The sequence below is a fragment of the Triticum aestivum genome, chromosome 1B, assembly GCF_018294505.1.
Source record: "Triticum aestivum cultivar Chinese Spring chromosome 1B, IWGSC CS RefSeq v2.1, whole genome shotgun sequence".
NCBI classification, from domain to species: domain Eukaryota; kingdom Viridiplantae; phylum Streptophyta; class Magnoliopsida; order Poales; family Poaceae; genus Triticum; species Triticum aestivum.
The window spans coordinates 124,587,419-124,610,039 of NC_057795.1; the positions used below are offsets into that span (position 1 = coordinate 124,587,419).

The 22,621-nt window shown below is 46.4% G+C and overlaps 2 protein-coding genes across 2 annotated transcripts; both read right to left on the reverse strand.

The window, feature by feature from the left end:
- Positions 1-11,287: 11,287 nt before the first annotated feature.
- On the reverse strand, positions 11,288-16,085 carry LOC123088034 (zinc finger CCCH domain-containing protein 4). Its single transcript, XM_044510184.1, has 9 exons — positions 15,943-16,085; positions 15,677-15,860; positions 14,719-14,996; positions 14,524-14,640; positions 13,916-14,054; positions 13,341-13,603; positions 13,121-13,246; positions 11,937-12,443; positions 11,288-11,700 (listed from the first exon to the last, which is right to left on the reverse strand). The coding sequence occupies exons 2-9, from the start codon at positions 15,747-15,749 to the stop codon at positions 11,500-11,502; spliced, it is 1,704 nt and encodes a 567-aa protein (XP_044366119.1). The 5' UTR covers positions 15,750-15,860; positions 15,943-16,085; the 3' UTR covers positions 11,288-11,499.
- A 3,011-nt stretch (positions 16,086-19,096) lies between these two features.
- Positions 19,097-22,204, reverse strand: LOC123077669 (zinc finger CCCH domain-containing protein 4). The gene is made up of 4 exons (XM_044499964.1): positions 21,958-22,204; positions 20,780-20,966; positions 19,381-19,554; positions 19,097-19,244 (listed from the first exon to the last, which is right to left on the reverse strand). The coding sequence occupies exons 1-4, from the start codon at positions 22,088-22,090 to the stop codon at positions 19,097-19,099; spliced, it is 642 nt and encodes a 213-aa protein (XP_044355899.1). The 5' UTR covers positions 22,091-22,204.
- Between the last annotated feature and the right edge of the window lie 417 nt (positions 22,205-22,621).

The window sequence follows — 22,621 nt, forward strand, 5'->3', positions numbered from 1 at the left end:
CGCAACAGACCTGCGAGACATATTGGAGAATAAGGCAAGGCAAACAAGATCGATCTACGGATCGCATGGGCGCCCCGCGTCATGTGACGCTAGCCGTCACGCCGGACATTATAAGTACGGCCCGGCCGAATACAACAGACCAAGCTCGTCCGAGCCGCGTCGCGATATAGCCCAGTACAGGGGCGCCACACACCCACTATGCTTCACAGACGAAGTAATGGATCATCAAATCCATGAGGGCTTTAAACCCGTAAACATCGAATCATACGATGGCACAACAGATCCCGCGGTATGGATCGAGGATTATCTCCTTCATATCCACATGGCCCGTGGTGATGATCTACACGCCATCAAATACCTCCCGCTCAAGCTCAAAGGACCATCTCGACATTGGCTTAACAGCCTTCCAGCAGAGTCAATCAGTTATTGGGAGGACCTGGAATCCGCATTCCTTGACAACTTGCAGGGCACCTATGTGCGACCGCCAGACGCCGATGACCTAAGCCACATAATCCAGCAGCCAGAGGAATCGGCCAGACAATTCTGGACACGATTCCTAACCAAGAAAAATCAAATAGTCGACTGTCCGGACGTCGAGGCCCTTGCAGCCTTCAGGCACAACATCCGAGACGAATGGCTTGCCCGGCATCTAGGACAGGAAAAGCCGAAATCTATGGCAGCCCTCACGACACTCATGACCCGCTTTTGTGCGGGAGAAGACAGCTGGCTAGCTCGTAGCAATAACATAACAAAGAGCCCTGGCACTTCGGATACCAAGGACAACAATGGCAGGTCATGTCACAACAAGCATAAGCGCCGCATTAACGGCGATAACGCTGAAGATACGGCCGTCAATGCCGGATTCAGAGGCTCTAAACCCAGTCAACGGAAGAAGCCATTCAAAAGAAACCCTCCGGGCCCATCCAACTTAGACCGGATACTCGACCGCTCGTGCCAGATACACGGCACTGCCGAACAGCCAGCCAATCACACCAACAGGGATTGTTGGGTGTTCAAGCAGGCAGGCAAGTTAAGTGCCGAAACCAGAGACAAGGGGCTGCATAGCGATGACGAGGAAGAGCCCCGGCCGCCGAACACCAAAGGACAGAAGGGATTTCCCCCGCAAGTTCGGACGGTGAACATGATATACGCAACCCACATCCCCAAAAGGGAGCGGAAGCGTGCTCTCAAGGACGTCTATGTGTTGGAGCCAGTCGCACCAAAGTTCAACTCATGGTCTTCCTGTCCGATCACTTTTGATCGAAGGGACCATCCCACTAGTATTCGTCACGGCGGATTCGCCACATTGGTCCTAGACCCAATTATCGACGGATTTCACCTCACCAGAGTCCTAATGGACGGCGGCAGCAGCCTAAACCTGCTTTATCAGGATATAGTGCGAAAAATGGGCATCGATCCCTCAAGGATTAAACCCACAAAGACAACCTTTAAAGGCGTCATACCAGGTGTAGAAGCCAGCTGTACAGGCTCGGTTACACTCGAAGTGGTCTTCGGATCCCCGGATAATTTCCGAAGCGACGAATTAATCTTCGACATAGTCCCATTCCGCAGTGGCTATCACGCCCTGCTCGGACGCACCGCATTTGCAAAATTCAACGCGGTGCCGCACTACGCATACCTCAAGCTCAAGATGTCAGGACCTCACGGAGTCATCATGGTGAATGGAAACACCGAACGCTCTCTCCGAACGGAGGAGCACACGGCAGCCCTAGTGGCGGAAGTACAGAGTAGCCTTTCAAGGCAACTCCCCAATCCAGGTGTCAAGCGTCCGGATAACGTCAAGCGAGCCCGAAGTAACCTACAACAAACCCGGCTGGCACGCTTTGAGCAAGCATAGCAGTGCGGCCCCAACCCTAGCCCTCGTCAAATGGTGATATCAGTACCACGCGTACATAACTACGCCTTAGAGATACCATGGGCATAAGGGGAGGGGCACAACTACGGCACGCCCAGAATGCGGCTCAACCGCACTAGGGGCTCCCTATTTCGCCGTTTCCTCTTTTTACACTTTCAGGACCCAACTATTCGGAAGGCCTGTCCGGCAATACACTCGCCGAACGCACGATGCAACAGCCAGGGAGAGATCAAGCCGCGTCAAATGTCCAGGTGGTCTCTATAACGAGCTTAATACATGTTCTATTTAAAGTCCCGCAGCTTGTCCCTGGAGGGGGACATGTCAGATAGTCCCATCTCTTGCTTATCGCACTACTTGTATCATTCCCTTTTTTAATAAACAATACATAGCTCTTATCTATTATTGTACTCACCTATTTTTCATATACAAATATGTTCAGTCATGACATTCTGCAACCGTACACTTTGGTACGGACAATACACTAGGGGCTTAAAACACCCCATAACATGGTGTGAGAAGACCGAACACTCTCATGAGTGCGGCACCCCGAACTTATAGCACTATATGCATCGGCTCCGAATCATGTCTTTGGTCAATAGTTGGGTTTGCCCGGCTCCCATGTTTTGGTACCTTATGTTCCGCATTGTTGGCTAAGGTAGCGCTGGGAGAACTACTGCGATTGTGCCCCAGTTGAGCTGGGTTAACACCTCAGTAGAGAAAGCTGAAACTGACTGTCATGATAGCGCGAGAGACCGGTCGCTGTTCGCGAGGTTTTTACGAGTCCTTAAAGACTTATGCCGCTTCGAGCGAGGAACCGGACTTATCCGGCCTAGGCGTGGATAGCGCCCCGAACTCGGTCTTCCGAATACTAGGGGCTTCGCCGAAATTTAAAATTATAGAATTCTATGGCTAAGTGAGAGTGATAAAGCATTATAAGTCCGACGACCTGGTTCGTTGTGCTGAACGCCTTCCTAGATGGACCCAAGAATGGGAACAAGAGCGCTCAGGTTTATCCCGAACACCCCAGCACTCGTGGCATGGGGGTCAAAGCCGACGACTTGCATCTCTCAGATTTGATAAACGGCCGCACAGAAGGTAATATTTTAAATTAACAAGTGTTGCTTCATGCATATGAAAAAAGTTTCAGCGTACAGGATAACAGATGCGAGTCTACTCAAAAATTACATCTTTGGAGCACTCATCCACTATACGGCGGGCACCCTTCAGGACGCCATTATAATACATCTCGGGCGTGCGATACTCCTTGCCCGGCGGTGTCGCGTCCGTCAAAAGCTTCTCCGCGTCCAGCTTGCCCCAGTGCACCTTAGCATGAGCAAGGGCCCGATGGGCACCTTCAATGCAGACGGAGCGCTTGATGACCTCGATCCACGGACACGCATCCACCAGCCGCCGCACCAGACCGAAGTAGCTCCCAGGCATGGTTTCCCCAGGCCATAGCCGAACTACGAGGCCCTTCATGGCCTGTTCGGCCACCTTGTGGAGCTCGACCAGCTGCTTCAGCTGGTCGCTCAGGGGCACCGGATGTCCGGCCTCAGCATATTGATACCAGAACACCTTCTCCGTCGAGCTCCCCTCTTCGGCTCGGTAGAATGCGGCAGCATCATACACACTACGGGGCAGATCGGCAAACGCTCCTGGAGAGCTCCGGATTCGGGTAAGTAACAGATAATTTACTTTTATATTCTTGCTTTGCATAAAAAATGCCTTACCCGCCGCTATCTTCTTCATCGCCTCGATCTCCTGAAGGGCCTTCTGAGCTTCGGCCTTAGCGGTCTTGGCACTCTCAAGAGCCAAGGCAAGCTCGGACTCTCGAGTCTTTGAGTCACGCTCCAAACTCTCATGCTTTTCCACGAGAGCCTGGAGCTCTTGCCGCACCTCCGCCACCCGCACCTCCTGCTTCTCTTGCTCGGTGCGCTCCAAGGCCGCACTGCTTTCGGCCTTGGAGACCGCCTCCTTCAGGATTGCCACCTCGGTCGTGGCCCCTGCAACATTTACGTTGGTCCTGTCATTATTCGCAACCAAGTATTTCTATATACATTTACACACGGTACTAGTACCCTCTTTATCCTCGAGCTGCTTCTTGGCCCGGCCGAGCTCGCTCTCGGACCGGTCGAGGCTTTCCTTCAATGCATTGACCTCCGCAGTCAGTGCGGCAGAGGTTAGCAGCGCAGCCTGCATTCCCATATTGACATATTTTAGTTAGACTCTTGTGTATATCTCTTTAGATCCTCAGCTCGGCTTTTCTTTCCGAACGCCGAACTGAGCATCAGGGGCTACTGTCTATGCGGTAACATTTTTATATGTTTTCAAACACATACCTCAAAGCCTGTTAACAGACTTGTGCAGGCTTCCGTCAGCCCGCTCTTGGCGGACTGAACCTTCTGAATCACCGCACTCAAAACAGTGCGGTGTTCCTCGTCGATGGAGGCGCCATTAAGCGCCTCCAGCAAATTGTCCGGCGCCTCCGGATGGACGGAGGTCACCGGCGTCGTAGGCTTGCCCTTCTTATGAAGGCGCCGCCTGTTGGACTCTGGAACCATTGATGGTTCCGGAGCAGTGTCCGACACCGGGCCGGACTTGGATCCCTCCGGGGCTTTATCCCCTTTGGGCCTGGAGTCCGGGAGGTCGCCTTGCGGCGCCTCCAGGACCACCTCATCCTGGTTTAGTCCCTTTCGGGACTCCACCTCGGCATCGTCCGTAGGGATAGGGGAGGAGGCCGTCGGAAGTGAAGCGCTATTCACATCCGAGAGTCCAAGGAGCCGCTCGTCGAATCGCCGAGCTGAGCTCTGGGCGGGCTACATCATGGAAATTCGGCATCAGAAGCTACCAAATAATAGAGGAGCGCCATAAAAAGTTCGAGTATCCGGACACTTATGACTTTGCCAGGGGCTTGACCCTGGATGGCCATTCCTCCCCGTCGTCTTCGGCATCGGAGGCGTAGTCCGGCAGAAGGGCCTTCCCCTTCTTGGACCCTCCAGCCTCCCCAGATGGGGCGGCCTTCCTTTTCTTCCCTCCCCCCGTTAGAGGGGGAGAGGCTTCTTCTTCCTCCTCCTCCTCCTCCTCGTTCTCCGAGGCGGAGGGTGCTTTGGGGTCGTCGGGCGATGAATCCGACACCACCGGGCGCCGGGAACTCTTTCGGGTCCCCGTGGCTTTCTCCTTGGCCTTCTTCTCTGGCACTACGTGAGGTGCCGGAACCAGTAGTTTCGCCAAGCGTGTGTCCGCTGGGCCTTCGGGCAAAGGGGTCGGACAGTCAAACTGTCCGGATGTCCTCTTCCAGTCCTGTCAAAGGAACGGGAGTTTAGATCCTACATAGAGTCAAACTATGAAATTCGAGCGTCCCATGAAGGACTAAATATAAGCTTACTTCGGAGGCTTGGCGCTTGGCGCAGAATCCACGGTCCTCGGTGACCGAAGGGGAGACCTCGGAACTCTTGAAAAGCACCTTCCAGGCGTCCTCGTGCTTCATTTCGAAGAGTCGGGACAGAGTCTGGTGCTGGGCTGGGTCGAACTCCCACAGATTGAAGTCCCGTCGTTGACACGGGAGGATCCGGCGGAAGAGCGTGACCTGGACTACGTTGACGAGCTTGACCTTCTTGGTCACCAGGTCTCGGATGCAGGTTTGGAGTCCGGTCACCTCTCCCGGATTACCCCACGACAGGCCCGTCTCTTTCCAAGATGTGAGCCATGTAGGGATGCCTGATCGAAATTCGGGGGCCGCTGCCCACTCAGGGTCACGCGGCTCGGTGATGTAGAACCACCCCGATTGCCACCCTTTGATGGTTTCCACGAAGGCACCCTCGAGCCAAGTGACGTTGGCCATCTTGCCCACCATGGCGCCTCCGCACTCTGCTTGTCGGCCTTTCACAACCTTCGGCTTGACGCTGAAGGTCTTCAGCCATAGGCCAAAGTGAGGCTGGATGCGGAAGAAGGCCTCGCACACGATGATAAACGCCGAGATGTTGAGGATGAAGTTCGGGGCCAGATCGTGGAAGTCCAGGCCGTAGTAGAACATGAGCCCCTGGACGAACGGGTGAAGAGGAAAATCCAGTCCGTGGAGGAAATGGGGAAGAAAAACAACCCTCTCATGGGGCCTGGGAGTGGGGATGAGTTGCCCCGCATCTGGAAGCCGGTGCGCGATGTCGTCAGACAGGTATCCGGCCTTCCTCAGCTTTTTGATTTGCCCCTCCGTGACGGAAGAGGCCATCCATCTACCTCCCGCTTCGGACATGATTGGAGAAGGTTGAGGTGGGAAGTGCGGGCTTGGGCGATGGAGCTCGAGCGCGCAGGACGGATAAGCAAAGGAGGAAGAAATCGTAAATGGAAAGGATGGATCCTTATCCCCTTATATGGGCGGCCGAAACTACAAGCCCCCACCATCCTAGTAAAACTCGCTTATCTCCCAAGCGCCGCGGTTAATGGCGCAGTTGGGTTACCCACGCCCGTATTGATGAGAATCCCGGAATAAAGGGACACGATCTCCGCTTCGACAAGACGTGCCAGGGGAACCGCCTCGCTAAACGCGCTGAGGTGGGACAATAAAACGATTCGAATAAAGGCCTGGCCGTGGCGTCACGCTACGGAATACGTCAGTAGATCTGATTGGTGCAAATATTATTCTCTCTGCGGTGGAATGTGGAACTTATTTTGCAGAGCCGAACACTATCCTGGTGTTCAACATCTTCTATGAAGTATTCGGAGGAGGGAACCCACCTTGCAATGTCGAAGACAACTTGCGCGCCGGACTCGTCGTCATTGAAGCCTGGTTCAGGGGCTACTGAGGGAGTCCTGGATTAGGGGGTGTCCGGCTGGCCGGACTAAGACCTTTGGCCGGACTCCCGGACTATGAAGATACAAGATTGAAGACTCCGTCCCGTGTCCGGATGGGACTTTCCTTGGCGTGGAAGGCAAGCTTGGCGATACGATATGAAGATCTCCTCCCATTGTAACCGACTCTGTGTAACCCTAGCCCTCTCCGGTGTCTATATAAACCGGAGAGTTTTAGTCCGTAGGACGAACAACAATCATACCATAGGCTAGCTTCTAGGGTTTAGCCTCTCTGATCTCGTGGTAGATCTACTCTTGTACTACCCATATCATCAACATTAATCAAGCAGGAGTAGGGTTTTACCTCCATCGAGAGGGCCCGAACCTGGGTAAAAACATCGTGTCCCTTGTCTCCTGTTACCATTCGCCTAGACGCACAGTTCGGGACCCCCTACCCGAGATCCGCCGGTTTTGACACCGACACCCATCTTGCCCCTAATGACATCTCTCACCTCCAATACGCGGACGATACCACCATAATGGTTGAATTGAACGATGTTATTATAGCTCACTTGAAGTTCCTTCTCCTCTGCTTTGAAGCACTTTCTCGTCTAAAGATTAACTTTGCTAAGAGTGAAGTCATTGTTACTGGGGTCTCGGACGTTGAGGCCCAAAGAGTTTCTCATCTCCTAAACTGCTCCCTAGACTCTTTCCCCTTCAAGTATCTCGGCCTACTGATCTCCCCCCCCCCACAAGTTCTTGGCTAAGATTTCACTCCGATTGTTACTAAGGTTGGCAACCGGGTCCTGCCGTGGAGAGGCCGCTACAACACTCAAGCTGGCAAGGTCGCCCTAATCAATGCCTGCCTTTCCTCCCTCTCCATGTTCCTGATGGGTTTCTACCTCCTTTCGGGAGGGACCCACGTTGGGTTTGACAAGCACAGGGGTGCCTTTTTCTGGAATTCGGCGGACAACAAGCGCAAATATAGGATGGTGAAATGGAAGTTTATCTGCAGACCTAAAAACCTTGGTGGGTTGGGCATTATTAACACTGGTGTCATGAACAAATGCCTCATCTTAAAGTGGTGGTGGAAAATCATGTATTTTGTGGAGACCCTGCTGTGGCTCACCATTCTCAAGGCTAAGTACTTCCCTACGTTGAGCCCCATGTTTGCTCCATCTTCCGGTGGTTCCCAATTTTGGCATCAACTCGTTAAAGTCCAACCGATTTTCCAATCTTTGGTCAAGTTTTGAGTCAGGAATGGAAAATCTACTCGCTTTTGGTTAGACTGGTGGTGCGGGGAAGCCACCCTTGCGGTGACGTTCCCGGTCTTGTTTTCTTACTGTCCTAATCCGGAGATCTCTATCTTTGAGCTCTCGCTGAATAATTGGGATCTAGACCTTCGTAGAACGCTATCTCCTGAAGAGTTGGAAGACTGGCATCATCTTATTGCTTGCTTCCCGTTGCTCTCGGAGGAAGAGGACTCGGTGGTTTGGCCCCATTCTGCTTCTGATCGCTTTTTGGTTAAGTATGTGTATACTAAACTTATTTCGGGCTCCCCCACTTCCAAGTTCAAGTGCATTTGGAGTGCCCGTGTCCCACCTAAGATCAAAATATTTCTATGGCAAGCATTTCATGGGAAGCTTCCTGCGGCGGATCAAATCCGGAAAAGGAACGGTCCGGGCTCGGACAGATGCGCCTTGTGTGGGGACATTGAAAACACTGATCATATCTTCTTCCGGTGCTCTTTGGCTAAATTTGTGTGGAGTTGTACCCGTTCTTGGCTTCAAGTGGCTTGGAACCCCTCGTGCTTTGTGGATCTACGGAGATTGGTCAACGGCTTATCTGGGGTTTCTAAAAGGGTCTTCTTGGTTGGGTTCGCAGCGATCTGTTGGTCGTTGTGGACCACTAGAAACAAGTTTACCATTGAACATATCTTCCTAGCTAATCCTGTTGATTGCTTATTTAAAACTGGGATATTCCTGCAGCAGTGGAGATCATTGACTAAGGATGCGGACCACGAGGCCTTCGACGTTATGATGTCCAAGATTCGGGTTACAGCTTCCTCCTTGGCGCACAGACATCGGGATGCTTCTTAAACCCTGGCGTCTTCTCTATTTATCTTAGGGTTGGCCTGCGTGTCATGACTGGCTGGTTAGCCATGTATCCAAACTACTTCTATCTGACCCGGCCCGACCGGGCGGTACGCCGAGCTGCCGCGCCCTTCGATGAAGAGTCCTGTCGACGCCATGTCCCTCGCCTTTGACCCGGCCGTGTCGCTGCACTTCGACGTGTTTGTCTTCGAGAAAGATGTATCAGCACAACATAGCAAACAAGCCGAGGCTTCAACGCTCGAGAAAGGGAAAGATGAGGTCGTTGAGGAGGAGGAGGAGCCGAGGGAGCATGTGTTGCCTTTGGAATTGTTCTCGTCGCGTACCTGGCAATGGGAGAAACGAGAATTCATGCCTGGGTATTGTGCCCCAGGGAACCTTTATGACATTCTTGCGACCACTTCGCCTAGAAACCAAACGGTGTGGTCTTCTGAGTGCTGGCGTAGGTCGCTCTACATGCATTGCCACTATAGCATCCTCACGATCCTACGTCCGTCAAAGGGAACTTACGACATGGTTAGACTCCCTGGGAAACCCTGCACGAGGTGCATATACACGTTGCCTTGGAATTCCATCTTAGCAAACTACGAAAGAGGGATTCACTATGTGACGGTCGACGAATTGCATCTTCAAGTATGGATGTTAACCGATTCGACGGATGGTCAACTAGATTGGACACTAGCATACGATGTTAGCCTCAACCCGCACGGTCATATGATTAAGCCTCTTACAATACAGCCCAAGGTGACATGGGGTGTTGTCAGAAGCAGGACTGGACCGACTAGCATAGGCTACAATGACGATTATGATAACTTGGAAGAGAAGGAGGACCAAGCCACAACAAATGACTCTGAATATTTTTGGGACTCAGACAATGACAACTTCATCAACGTGGTCGGAGGAGCTGTCCACCTTAAGCCGCCGGAATGGGGTGCCCACTGTAGGATCATGGGATTCCATCCCCACAAGAATGCACTCATCCTCATACTTGATTGGGCGGTGGTAGTGTATTATCTCGACATGTCGAGGATGCAGTATCTTGGCGACTCACATGAGCTCTTAAAAGACCCTGTGCAAGATGTTTTCTATGTCAAAGGATCGTTTACTTACCGCCCTTGCTACAAGGACGTGCTATGGGTGGGGAAATTTTTCATGCTGTCTTAGACTGGTATATAGCTCTATTGCACTCCCTCCATTCCCAAATATAAGTATTTCTAGAGATTCCACCAAGTTTTTTTTTAGAAAAGGAGGACGACCCCCTGCCTCTGCATCTAGACGATGCATACGGCCACTTTATTAATTATTGACACAAGACCGTACCGAGTCATACAACAATAAGTCTAAAGCCACCAAACTAAGCAACAACCGTCGCTATCCCTATCCAGTTGATGTAGGGGCGCTGAAAGTCTGGGCCTAATACCAAACAGACCACGCAGCCAAACCTAAACATCTAAAGACTTGAGGTCCCATCCAGGACGCCTGCCGGGTATGGGCACCCACCAGTCCGGCGTGCTTCTCAACCAGGACCCCTGCCAAGTGACTACATACGAAGTAAAATAAGTGAATCTACACTCTAAAATATGTCTACATACATCCGTATGTTATATTCCATTTGAAATGTCTAAAAAGACTTATATTTAGGAACGGAGGGTGTATATAGCATTTGAGATGCACTTTACCCCTAGGCTTAATATCGTTTCTATGTATGCTCTCCTGCGTGGTTATATACATATAGTTCCCATTGAACGGAATATTATTTTTTGTTCTGAAACTTGCTCAATAAACTGATGTGTGCTATTTATTTCTTGTGTACAAGCAAGAGATTGCTTGGTCTCTTTAGTACTCCGGATCACTGGTGTGCGTTCGTATAGGTACATATATAGTGTTTCTTGTTTGATCCGGTATATATAGCTTCTTCGTTACTAAGTTTCATGCACCCCTCCCCCAAGTTGATCTGCTCCTGTTGTTTCTCGAAGTTTTGATATTTTTGATGTTCTTGCATTTGCACAAGGACTCACTACAACACGGTAGTATCCAAGGTGTTCTGTAGTATCCAAGGCCGGGTCAGCCACTGACATAGTCGTCCAGGTCAAAACCGAATTGACTTCTAAAAAGCAAATTGACATAGTTTTTTTAGGGTCAAACTGACACAGTTATATACTCCCTCCATTCCATAATGTAGTGCCTATAGATTTTTATAAAAGTCAAATTTTGCCAACTTTGACCAAGTGTATAGAGAAAATTGTCTACATCTACAATACCAAACATGTATATTCTGAAAATATAACTCACGATGTATCCAATGAGGTGCATTTGGTATTCTAGATATACCTACTTTTCTCTATATACATGGTCAAAATTTGTAATGTTTGACTTCTGTAAAAATCTATAGGCACTACATTATGGAACGGAGGGAGTAATGGTTATCACAGATTGGGATTCCATGACTTGGAGGCACTTTCCAAATGAACATATAACAACTTTCAAGGCACTTCCACGACAATTGGACGTCTAACAAAAATTAGAGCAGGGACGACATTAAAACCCAAGTTTGCAGTTGCAGCGCAACAGTGCTTACTGTACCCATCGTAGCTACTGTGCCATAATATTTCTGTACAAGGTGACCTGATCAAAGAACTACTTACAGCTTGCAAAACGATTTGACCTAGCTATTACAATGCGTATGACCTAGACTGGCCTAACTAGTCTCTGCAGAGGACTTGGCGCTCAGTTCTCTTGTGTTGCAAAATCGCCCCGCCGAATGCCCGCCCCCGAAGGAGGATGCATGTTGAAAACGTAAGCAACTTGTCCTGCTACCTGCCCATCAAGTTGACGGATGCCCATGATCGGAAACCACTTAAGAGGCGCTACATTTAACAGGAATGATTCACCAAGAACGAAGAAACACTCCCTTGCCAATTTTTCCACCTATAAAAAAACAGCAGCCAATGTCTGTCATTTTTAGCAGTGGACTGATGTAATGTAATAATGTTGCCTGTTGACTAAGCTGAGATTCTGAAGGTTATTCACAGATGTTAAACAGACCATATGTACCAGAAAATAAATACAGTAAATAAACTACCACTAGACATGCAAAACAAGACACATGGATCCAGTAGATTTATTCACTGTAATGGTGTGATACAACTTAAGAAATGGCGTACCTGTATCTTAACAAACTTTATGTTACTCATGATCAAGATGATCTGCACACTAGATAATGGTCCCGACAATATCTTGATGGCAATATTCTCAAAGAACTTCTGCAAGACGTGGTGGTTGAGTGTTGAACCAGAACCATAATCATCTACCAAAATAATTCGCTTTAGTCTCGTCCAAGGAACTGGTAGTTCATGTTCATCTCCAATAGTTAGATGAGAAGGATCAGCGACATTCTGGACTTTTCTCAGATTGTTTGCAACTAAATTACGCTCAGCCAAATGCAGATCAGGTGTAATGTCAACCATGTTATGAAGTTGAGAGGAAAACTTCAGATTTTTGTCATTCACGACAAGAATGTGACCATTTTCACCTCCAGTCACTAACTTCCTCCAACCTATGTCAGCCTGCGGCCATGGTGGATCTTCTGGATTCATTTTAGAAGTAACAGATGAAGAGCTCAAAGAGCCAAGATTGTGTGCAAATGAACAAGAGTCGCCATTTCTACAACCCTGATCAAAGGAACGACATATCAGAAGCAAAAATGTTAATTCATACCCATCGAGTTGTCAAAATACCAAGTTAACATATACATGCAGTCAGGTAGATATAAAAAGTGAGATACAATGGGCGAGGACCGCCATGGACAATATATTAAGCGAGAGACCACCCGGGTGAGATACCAGAAATTCATTCCTGACGGCATTCAGACTCCAGTCAGGCTACTGCTCAGTTCTCAGTTAGTTAGATATAACTTCTTTTTTTTTGCGGGAAAGTTAGATATAACTTTAACGAAATGCATGTTGGCACAGTATCACTGCTGTCAATGTCATGTGACCTGTTACCACCATTTTATTCCTAGTGTCATCAATGAGTTACATTTAATATTACAATGAAAGAACATGTCAAGTCCTTCGCTGAGGCAGGGAAAAGTGTATCAAGTAGTTGCAGTAGAATATTGAGGATGTAGGTTTGTAGTTCAGTTGGTCTGCATCCGGCTGGCTATAACATGATGTACTATGTCGCAGAAATTGTGGTTACTACAATTTAAGATATGAAATTAGGGCAATCCTTCATTAAGATCTTACTCAACACATAGAAAAATAACCAAATAACGTATATATCCCGCAAATGACGCGCTGGGAAAAAAGGGCAGGTGATAATAGCATGAAAGAATGCAACAGTCCACCTTTAATGTGAGGAAGAACTTGCATGCTCGTTTCGAGGCATTGGATAAATTGTTAAGAGGTCCTCTGTATGTTTCACTAGATCCATCATGGTAGTCCACACACGTCACTGCAAGTTCTATCTTCATCTGTGAACCAATCAAGAAGCATTATATTTATACTACTTTATGTCATATATACAGGTAACTTGACAATGCATACAATTGATATAATACAACACACCTTTTCAATAACCTTCATGAGGGTATTAACAATGTCAGTGGCTCCAAAATCAGTTGCAGAAATATAAGGGATTGCAGCACACCTCTGTGAATCTAAGTGAGAACTGTCAGTTTCCAACGGGAGTGAAGTCATATGCTCTGGCTCCAGCAGTTCAGGATCACGACATTCATGGTGGAATTCAGAGGTCTGAAGGTACTTTGGAGGATTGATTTCCAGAAGAAATTGAGGCCTAAACCGGTGCAGTGTGCTCATAATATTATCATCTGTTCAAAAGAAAGAGTTACCAAGAAATGTCCATATATTGTATTCTTGGAAAAGTATTTTGATATTTGCACTTCTACGAGTAGGTCCTCACACCAACTATGTATATTTTAATTTTTTATTGCAACACAAAATGCTGATGTATAACACAGTAGGCTACAGCAGGCAACACTTTCCACCATCTTATGTACACATTTTCAAACTTTTAGTGGAAAACCATGATAATGTTAGAGTACCTGACACACATCAATAGATGCAAATTGTGCAATCAAAATACACTTCAGAAACTTTTTATCGCAAGTTAAAGGACATACAAATTTTGGAGATGTTGTTAAGTGCTTTCAGCACGAGATTGTGTAATCTACACCATTCTTGTTCAACTTTCAAGATCTCATATGCATTTGATTCTTGGTTCTTGGAAACATTTGTCAGGTACTCCAGACGAAACTTATCCTGAAAAAATTAGAATATGTAACTTTGGTGAAAAATAAATAGTGTTAACAGAATCCAAATAAAAATATATACATTTTTTTCATCAATAATAATATTCACTTAAGGGCCATGATATAGTATCCTAGAAATAGTCATCTACTCCCTCCGTTCCTAAATATTTGTCTTTCTAGAGATTTCAACAAGTAACTACATACGAAGCAAAATGAGTGAATCTACACTCTAAAATATGTCTATATACATCCGTATGTGGTAGTCCATTTGAAATCTCTAAAAAGACAAATATTTAGGAATTGAGGGAGTATTAGGAAAGGTATTACCAGAAAAAGATAGTACGAAAAGAGAATGAGCGTGTAATTGTTACTAAAAAGGACTTGAAAGTTAAGATTACAAATATAAAAATAACCAACTCCCAAAAATGTCCTAGACATATATGCACAAGGTATTTTATTACACATAAGACAAGATGTACCTTAAACATACGCTGCCAAAACTGATATGCCCGGAGATTTGCGATGACTGTAGCTTCCTTCTTGCTAATTTGTTGGAAGGTACGTTCATCAAAATAATCATCTCTAATCTTCTTGCGCTGTAAAACAGAAAGTAGGATACATAACTAAAAGAACACGGGGATACAAGCATGTCACTTGAAGTAACTAGAACATACCAATGCTTGATCACCAAAAGGTTGCAGTATAGGAAGTGGTTGAATGTCCAACATAATGCCTATCAGGATTCCTTCATGGAGATACCCCATCTCACCAAATTTCAGGGTAAGAACAGAAGCATGAAATGACAACGGCAAACTATCGAGCAAATAGCCATAAAATCTGGGATGATACCCTCCAGGGAATGCTGGCTGAAATGCATCAATTTGAACAAGAGTATCTAGAGCATCTTTAATAACACTGGATTCCGGTGGATTGAGAATTTTTTGCAGCAGCACTGCCAACAAGTGACTGTTAGTGAGAATATTACATTAATATAGATATATACGAAGAAGAGTGACAGTGTATAGTAATGAATGATCCCACATACCCAAATATGTTTTGTTTTCAAATGCATGTACTAAGGTTTTTAAGATCTTACTAACTTGTACAGAGAAGTATTTGGTGTTTCTTTTAACTTCAGTAACAAATTTCCATTAATTTTCTTTGCACACTATTGTAACCTCACTCACTCGGGCTTGTAAATACACTTTATAACTATCCAATTTATCGAGATGCAAGCTTTGCGTTTTCTCGAAAATATACGTAACAAATTTTACAGAATTTAGTAGTCCCCATCTATATATCAAAGGATGTACAAAGTGTTAAAAAAATAGGCACTTAGGGACACTGGTAAAATATTTAAATACGAGTAGTAAACATAGTGAGAATCAAAACAGGAATTCTTAATTCAATGACTAAGTTTTTAAAACTTGAAAAAAAAAGATGATACTGAACTCTTAAGATAGGTACAAGTGAGGTGGGTGCATCAATGTCAAAGAATTTGAGAACTGCTCCTATAGTTCACTATTCCTTGGCTGTGTGAATCACAGTGATGCAAAGGCGGTTCATTTTACTGTCATAATCCGAGCACAGAAACATCAAGCAAGATTAGTGGAATTGCAGAGAAAGAATTACCAGTGGGGTCGTCATGCATAGCTATGGACTCTGCACAACATATCATGAGTGCTTGGTCTCTCAAGGATAACATTGAAATGGCAGGGCTTTCATGATCAGGAAAAGCGTTGTAAAATGGCTCTGTTACCAAGCGAAAAATCTGGCCATCACAGGTTCGGCCTGTCCTTCCTTTCCGCTGCTCAGCCTAAAAAAGTTATAACTAGTTTCAACATGAGGGTCAAAAGTAAGTTAAAAGTGAATAGCATCAGTATATCTGTGATACTAACCTGAGACTTGGAAATCCATACAAGCTTAGTTGAGTCGGTTTTCCTGGTTCGGTCCCAATAGACTTGCAATTATCTACAGGAATCAATAACATAAGCAACTCCTGGAATAGTGACAGACGATTCGGCCATGTTTGTGGCCAGTATAACCTGCAATTAAAATATTTGAATGAGTCCGTGGAAGGATTGTTAAATTACAAGATAAGAGGACATTGCTCCAATTATGTAAACATTTTATGTATCCATGCTAAATTTCGCCTCCCATGCATCCTGTTATGTTCACTAAATTGAAATTTGTGTGGTTCCCTCCCCTCAAATAAACTTATGTGGTTACCATAGACGATTTACAGACTAATAACAGTAGGGGGCAGCCATGACGGTGCCCTTGGGGCCAAGGATCAAAATACGGTTCCGTGTTCCGAAAATGTGAAGTGCGAGAGGGTAACAGCCTAACAGGTGCTACGATGCAAACTTTAGGGGTCAAATACAAAACTTATGGCTAGTTTTATGTTTGCCCCATCTGAATGGATCTATTCTGTAGAATTTTCCCCACGTGCTTAGACCCTATGAATGGATCTATCCTGTAGAATTTGCCCCCATGCGATGCGACATATGGCTAGGTTTAGTGATCTATGGAAAACCTCTAAGATTGATTTTTTGGGTGATTCCTGTGATCCAAAAGATCCTCAAAGTAGCTACCGTATAAATGTAACTGATCTCTATGAATTATATTGATCCAATTTTGTTCCAAACTTACTAATGATGATGATGATTAGCAACTCCAAACGAGAGAAGGGGGTTAAAGATACTGGATGCTACGATGTCCTAAACAAAGGTCCTCCAGCACACCACCTCCCAAAATCAGAATTCATTTATTTTCGATGTTATTATCCCCCCAGAAAAAGTGGTCCCTGGTCCCTGGTCCTTACATTGGACAAGGCAAATGATGGAAAAATAAACAAAAATTGGAATCATATGTTGCCGAACAATTGTAGGAAAATGGAGAGAAATGTCGTTATAGCAATGAGCCATTGCAACAATACAATGGCATTTAGCAAATAATGATAGTGATATTATATCTTAGAGATGGTCTGGGCTTCCTGTTTGTGGTACACTCTACATACCACCTGTGCATTGTACTTGGCTTAAAGAACATTGGAATACACAAGTTGCTATTCCACATGGTATCAAGGTTTCAATCATCAAATTCAGTTCCATATAAATACTCCAAGAATACATACCCTACTCCTATGTTACATAAAGGCAAGTGCATTACGCTACTAACACCACACATATGGCTTGAAAGTAGGAACAAATATTCCATGTAGAAAAGATGCAGTTGTACCAAGTTAAATTGGTATGTAACAACTTGTACCTTTCGGCAAGACTCTGAGGCCTTCATAGTTTCCAAAGCTTCATCTGTGTCAATGCTGCGATGAAGAATATGTACTTTCAAAGTTGAACAACCAGACAACCGAGCCCACTGCTCCTCCAATGCATGGTATGTAGGAAGAAAAACCAAAATACTCCTTTCAGTATCTGGTTCACTTTGGTGTATGTGCAACAATAACGTGTGGATAAGATGATACACGTCAGGACTAAGAACAGCATCTGTTTTAAAATGTTCTCCAACACAATACTTTGTCGACAGTGATTCAGAATCCATCTTCAGCATGTTATCAATCTGCATTCCGTTGCATCAGGTAATAAGAAATAGTAGGGGAGCAAAGTAGAAGGTGTGAACCTAATGTATTGATTGTATGAAAAATTAACAAACAACAAACAGGGACCAGGAAAGGTAACAAACACCTAATTATTATTAGTATATAGTACTACTACCACCACTGCTATAGTACTATTACCATCATTTTTTCTGTTAGTGATAGCAGCAATAATAATAATAGAAATAAGTTGGCATGTTATGGTATAATGCTACAATATGTTAAAATGGCTATGCAATATATCAGAAGGATTAAAATCCGTTCTAAAATTCTAAAATATATGAGACAAAGATTACAAAATAAACTACAGCATGTTTGGTAATCAGACATTGAAAATTAGAAGGTACATCATGCAACGAGGGGTATATTAGGGACAGTGAACGAGGATAATTCACTTCATTTTCGAGCAAGAATCTGTATATACCTGCTCAAGATAATGAGTATTTAACCAAAAACTACCACAATTCACGGAACCGTGACGAAAAACTACCACTTTACGATTTTGTGCGAAAAACTATCATTTTTTCATTAATCCTTGACTAAAAACTACCATGTCTGAAAAGTGTCCGTTTTGGCTCTTTTAAACGCGTTTCTGACAGAGTTGGCCCACACATAAGCGGGCTAAAAAAGCAATCGGGTCCCTAGTTTTCTTCCAAAAAAGCAATCCAGTCCTTCCTTCGAGGCCCAGCACGGCGAGCACATCCAGTCCTGTAGCAGCGGCAGCGGCAGGAGGAGGATGGTGGTGAAGAGCGGAGGCGGCAACGACGCGAAGGAGGGGGCCGCGGGCGCGGCGGTGCAGCGGTGGGTGGAGGCCGGCGGCGGGAGGCTGGTGCTGGACGGCGGGCTGGCCACAGAGCTCGAAGCCCACGGCGCCGACCTCAACGACCCGCTCTGGAGCGCGAAGTGCATCCTCTCCTTCCCGCACCTCATCCGCAAGGCAAGCCGCCGCCGCCCAAGTCAATCCGCCGGCCACCGACGTGCGCAGGGGCACCGAAGCTTCCTCCATTCCGTCCTTCCGCCCGACCCGCGCAGCGATCTTGATTCCGCCGGGGCTGGGGAATGGGGGTGGAGGAGGAGGGCGCCATCAACGGCGGCGAGGAGGGCCCCGGCCTTGGCCTCGCGGCGGCGCCGCACGACCGCTGGGTCCTGCTCCGCCCCGGCCAGGGCTACAAGGTGCGATTCTGCCCCGGTCCTCGTCTCTAATCGACTGGCTACAGGACTAGATTGCTTTTTTGGAAGAAAACTAGGGGCCCGATTGCTTTTTTAGCCCGCTTATGTGTGGGCCCAACTAGTCAGAAACGCGTTTAAAAGAGCCAAAACGGACACTTTTCAGACATGGTAGTTTTTAGTCAAGGATTAATGAAAAAATGGTAGTTTTTCGCACAAAATCGTAAAGTGGTAGTTTTTCGTCACGGTTCCGTGAATTGTGGTAGTTTTTAGTTAAATACTCCAAGATAATGGACTTCTCTCTGGAACGTGTTAGTGCATGGGATGCTCGGGATGGTAATCAGTTCAACCTTTCCAATATCTTTAAAGTAATCAACATATCGTGTGCTATCAACAGTGGCAGACATCAAAACCAGCCTATGTGAAGAGTGACATAATATGTATTAGCAATCAGCAGGAAGGAGTTAAGATCATTTTCCACAGTAGACAGAAAACATAAATATTATTAAAAAATTGGATAGAATGCACCAATGCTTGTTACCAGAGTACTTACTTGAAGTCACTCTTTTCCATCATAAACTGCTTGATAATAGCAAGGACAAGATCAGATTCCACAGACCGTTCATGAATTTCATCAAGAATAATAACCTTATATTGCAATGCAGCAATGCCGTGTTGACGAATTTGCTCTAGCATAACACCAGCTGTTTTGAAAACAATTTTTGACCTGATCCATACATTAAAAAAAGTCTAAAAGTCATTCCATAGCAATGCAGCACAAACAATTTACCATATATTGTCAAGCCGGTAAGGATGGATCATGAGATTCAGGTAATTAAGATACTTCAAATAAGTAGAAGGCTATGTGATGGAAAATTGGAAATTTCGAGTCAAATAAGCTCGAAGTAGAGATTAAGATGTCATAATGGTGGCATTCCCAACATAAATGAACTGCAGGTTAACTGTCCAAATCATCTCCTACCTCTTCAGTGTAATGGAGATGAAGAAACTGACATTATGTATATATTTTTTTGGTAAGAATGACACTCCAAACTGACAGGTACTACAAGCCTAAAAGATAAGAAGCAATATAATTTATTTATATGTGCATATGGATTATTTATTTTGGAATAATAGGCATTGAATTGCCAATATAATCTAAAGCCGGAATTGAACAAACTCATTAATGCACGTGGATAACTGGATATAGCTATGAATGGTAAATCATGTCTGCATGACTTCTATGAAAAGTGCATGCACAATTCATATATATAAGGGAGATATCAAAAATTAATGAACAACAAGGATTGAAGGAATACATGTCTATAGCATGATTTCCATTTTCAGCTGTCATGGGTCCACCAACCCAGACCAATCTATACTGCCTGCAGCTCAGCTTTGAAGATAGTTGTACTGATTTCTATAAGGCTCCTAAGCATTCTATGTCAATACAGTGGTTTTTTGGTATCAAGATAACAAAGATCCACTCTAGTTTCAGCTATAGCATGAAACCATGTAATGTAAGGCTAAGGACATGGACTGATCCCCTGTCCTGTGTCTTGAGAATGTCACTTGTCACACTTGCAAGTTGCAGCAGACAGCAGTATCAGGTGAAGTACGAAAGTTTCAGATCCTAGATAGTCGACAATAATCAGATGGTAGAATAATTATAGCAACGCAGTTGGTACCCATAGGGATGTGGTCCTAGACATTGCAAGATCCGGACCACTTATCTATATGACATTTTAATATTTTTTGACAAAATGCAAAAGATTGCTGAAATGCTTCCTCTAGGTAGTACACGTTTCAGGAGTATATATGATGGGGCTGCCTAAGCTAAAGTATCCTGCACAATAATGTCTGTCGAAATCAACGCAGAAGTAGAAGGAACATTCTAATGATATCTGCCTAATATTAGGGAGTGGGGCCACTGATTCACAACGAGGAGCTACCTTGTTGAGGTGAGATTCTTCATATTTGGGTGGCCTATATGATATCCAACTTCTTGTCCTAGCATCGACTTGCGAGAATGAGCCACCCTTTGAGCAATGGCTACCACAGCAAACCTCCGAGGCTGTGTGCACATAATGGGCTCCAGGTTTTCTTCTAGAAGGAATTGGGGAATCATGGAGCTCTTTCCTGCAATGAGATAAACAAGCGACCATATCCATTATCAGTATATAATAATTAGGCCGAAAGTTACATCCGAGCCCAAGACAATTATGTCAAAATCTAGACTGAATGTGTTGGCATCAAGTGAAGAGAGAAGCCATATGGATGAAATCAGCCCCATGAAACTTGAAGCGACGCATGTAGCTGCACCCCTCAAACACAGAGCGTTCCACGAAATCTCCAACAAGCGGACGCAACAATCAACGAACAAATCTGAACTGAAACTCTGTTCAGCAACTCCACATGTACTAGCGCCAGAGGAAATCGAAATAGGAAGGAAATGGGGAATCCGAGGCAAATTCGTAGAAGAAGGGTCGCCATCGACCAAGACAAATATAGCACCATCCCGGCCCAAAACCCCTGCCGTCTTCGTCATCCACTTCCCCTAAAACTGCGAAGAGAGCAAGGTCCCCGAGACCAAGGTTCAATCGCTCTAGAGTTGTGTTCCCAATCCGGCCGAAACTCTGCTCCAAAATCCTCACGTACTAGCGGCAGAGGAAATCAGAATTCAAAACACGAAGAAAAGGGGAATCCGAGACAAATTTGTAGCAATGACTGCCGTAGAAAAAATATAGCAGCATCCTGGCCCAGAGCCCTTGTTGTCTTCATCCTCCACCATCCAGGTTCCTCTCAAACATGCGAAGAGAACAAAGGTCCCCGAGACCAAGGCTTCAATCGAAGTTGTAGCCCCGCTCCGGAGTTGTTCCCAATCCCTCGGAAACTCTGCTCCCAAATCCCCAATGCCGCCACGCCACCCACTACGCCCCCCCCCCCCCCCCCCCCCCCCCCAAAACCCCCCAACGAACAAACAGGTAGAAGAAACCCAGCGGACAGCAGCGAGAAGCGAGCCAGCCTTCTTCCCAAATGGCACAAAACCATCACGCCACCATCTCATCACCCAGAGGCCAGAGCGCGAGCAAGCTGCCGAAGCAGAGAGGAGGGAGGAGATGTTAATTACCGCATCCGGTGCCCCCCACGATCATCGTGACGCGGTTCTCCTTCACCGCCTGGACGATCGTGCCGCGGAAAGCCTCCAGGGCGAGCGTCGGCCGCGGCTGCGGCCGCGCCGCCTCCTCTTCCCCCTCCGCCATGGCCGGCCTCCCAAGGGGGGAGGTGGGCGGCGGCGAGGGCCTTCTCTCCTTGCAATGCAAGTTTCGGCTCCGCGCCTTTTTGCTTGGGCTCTCGTCGCTCGGCGGGCGGCCTTCACTTCCCTCTCTCTCTCTCTCCGTGAGAAGAAGACAAAAGGGTGGCCAGCTTTTTGAGGGGCGAGGCAGAGCCGGTGTGTGGACGGTGGACCGAGCCTACGAAAGCACGTGACGAGCGCCCTCTGCCCTGTGGTGCATCAACACCGGGCTCACACACGTACGGTCGAGTCCCAGCCGCCCGCCTCTACGAACCGAGTTACTTTTCACTTCCATTCACTCTGTTTTTCACAGCTGGCAGCAGCGGAGCATCGGCGCACGGCAAGTTGGCTTGACCGCCAAGTTGACCAGCGCAAGCAAGGGTACCGCTAAAGAGTAAAAAAGGCCATTCGACAGGAATGGTGAGCTGTTTTTGAAAAAAAAAAAGAGTTAGGAGAAGCACACAAAAATATTTTCCGTCAGATATAGCTCTGTGGTTGG

Excerpts from the sequence above, each read along its gene's own strand:
- LOC123088034 (XM_044510184.1), bottom strand. The coding sequence starts at position 15,749 with ATGTTATCCTTGAGAGACCAAGCACTCATGATATGTTGTGCAGAGTCC. Across the intron at positions 14,055-14,523 it reads TTTGGCAGCGTATGTTTAAG|GATAAGTTTCGTCTGGAGTA; the intron begins GTACATCTTGTC and ends TAATTTTTTCAG. Across the intron at positions 13,247-13,340 it reads TCATGAAGGTTATTGAAAAG|ATGAAGATAGAACTTGCAGT; the intron begins GTGTGTTGTATT and ends ATTGGTTCACAG.
- LOC123077669 (XM_044499964.1), bottom strand. The coding sequence starts at position 22,090 with ATGGCGGAGGGGGAAGAGGAGGCGGCGCGGCCGCAGCCGCGGCCGACG. Across the intron at positions 20,967-21,957 it reads CGTGGGGGGCACCGGATGCG|GAAAGAGCTCCATGATTCCC; the intron begins GTAATTAACATC and ends ATCTCATTGCAG. Across the intron at positions 19,245-19,380 it reads ATGGAAAAGAGTGACTTCAA|GCTGGTTTTGATGTCTGCCA; the intron begins GTAAGTACTCTG and ends CTCTTCACATAG.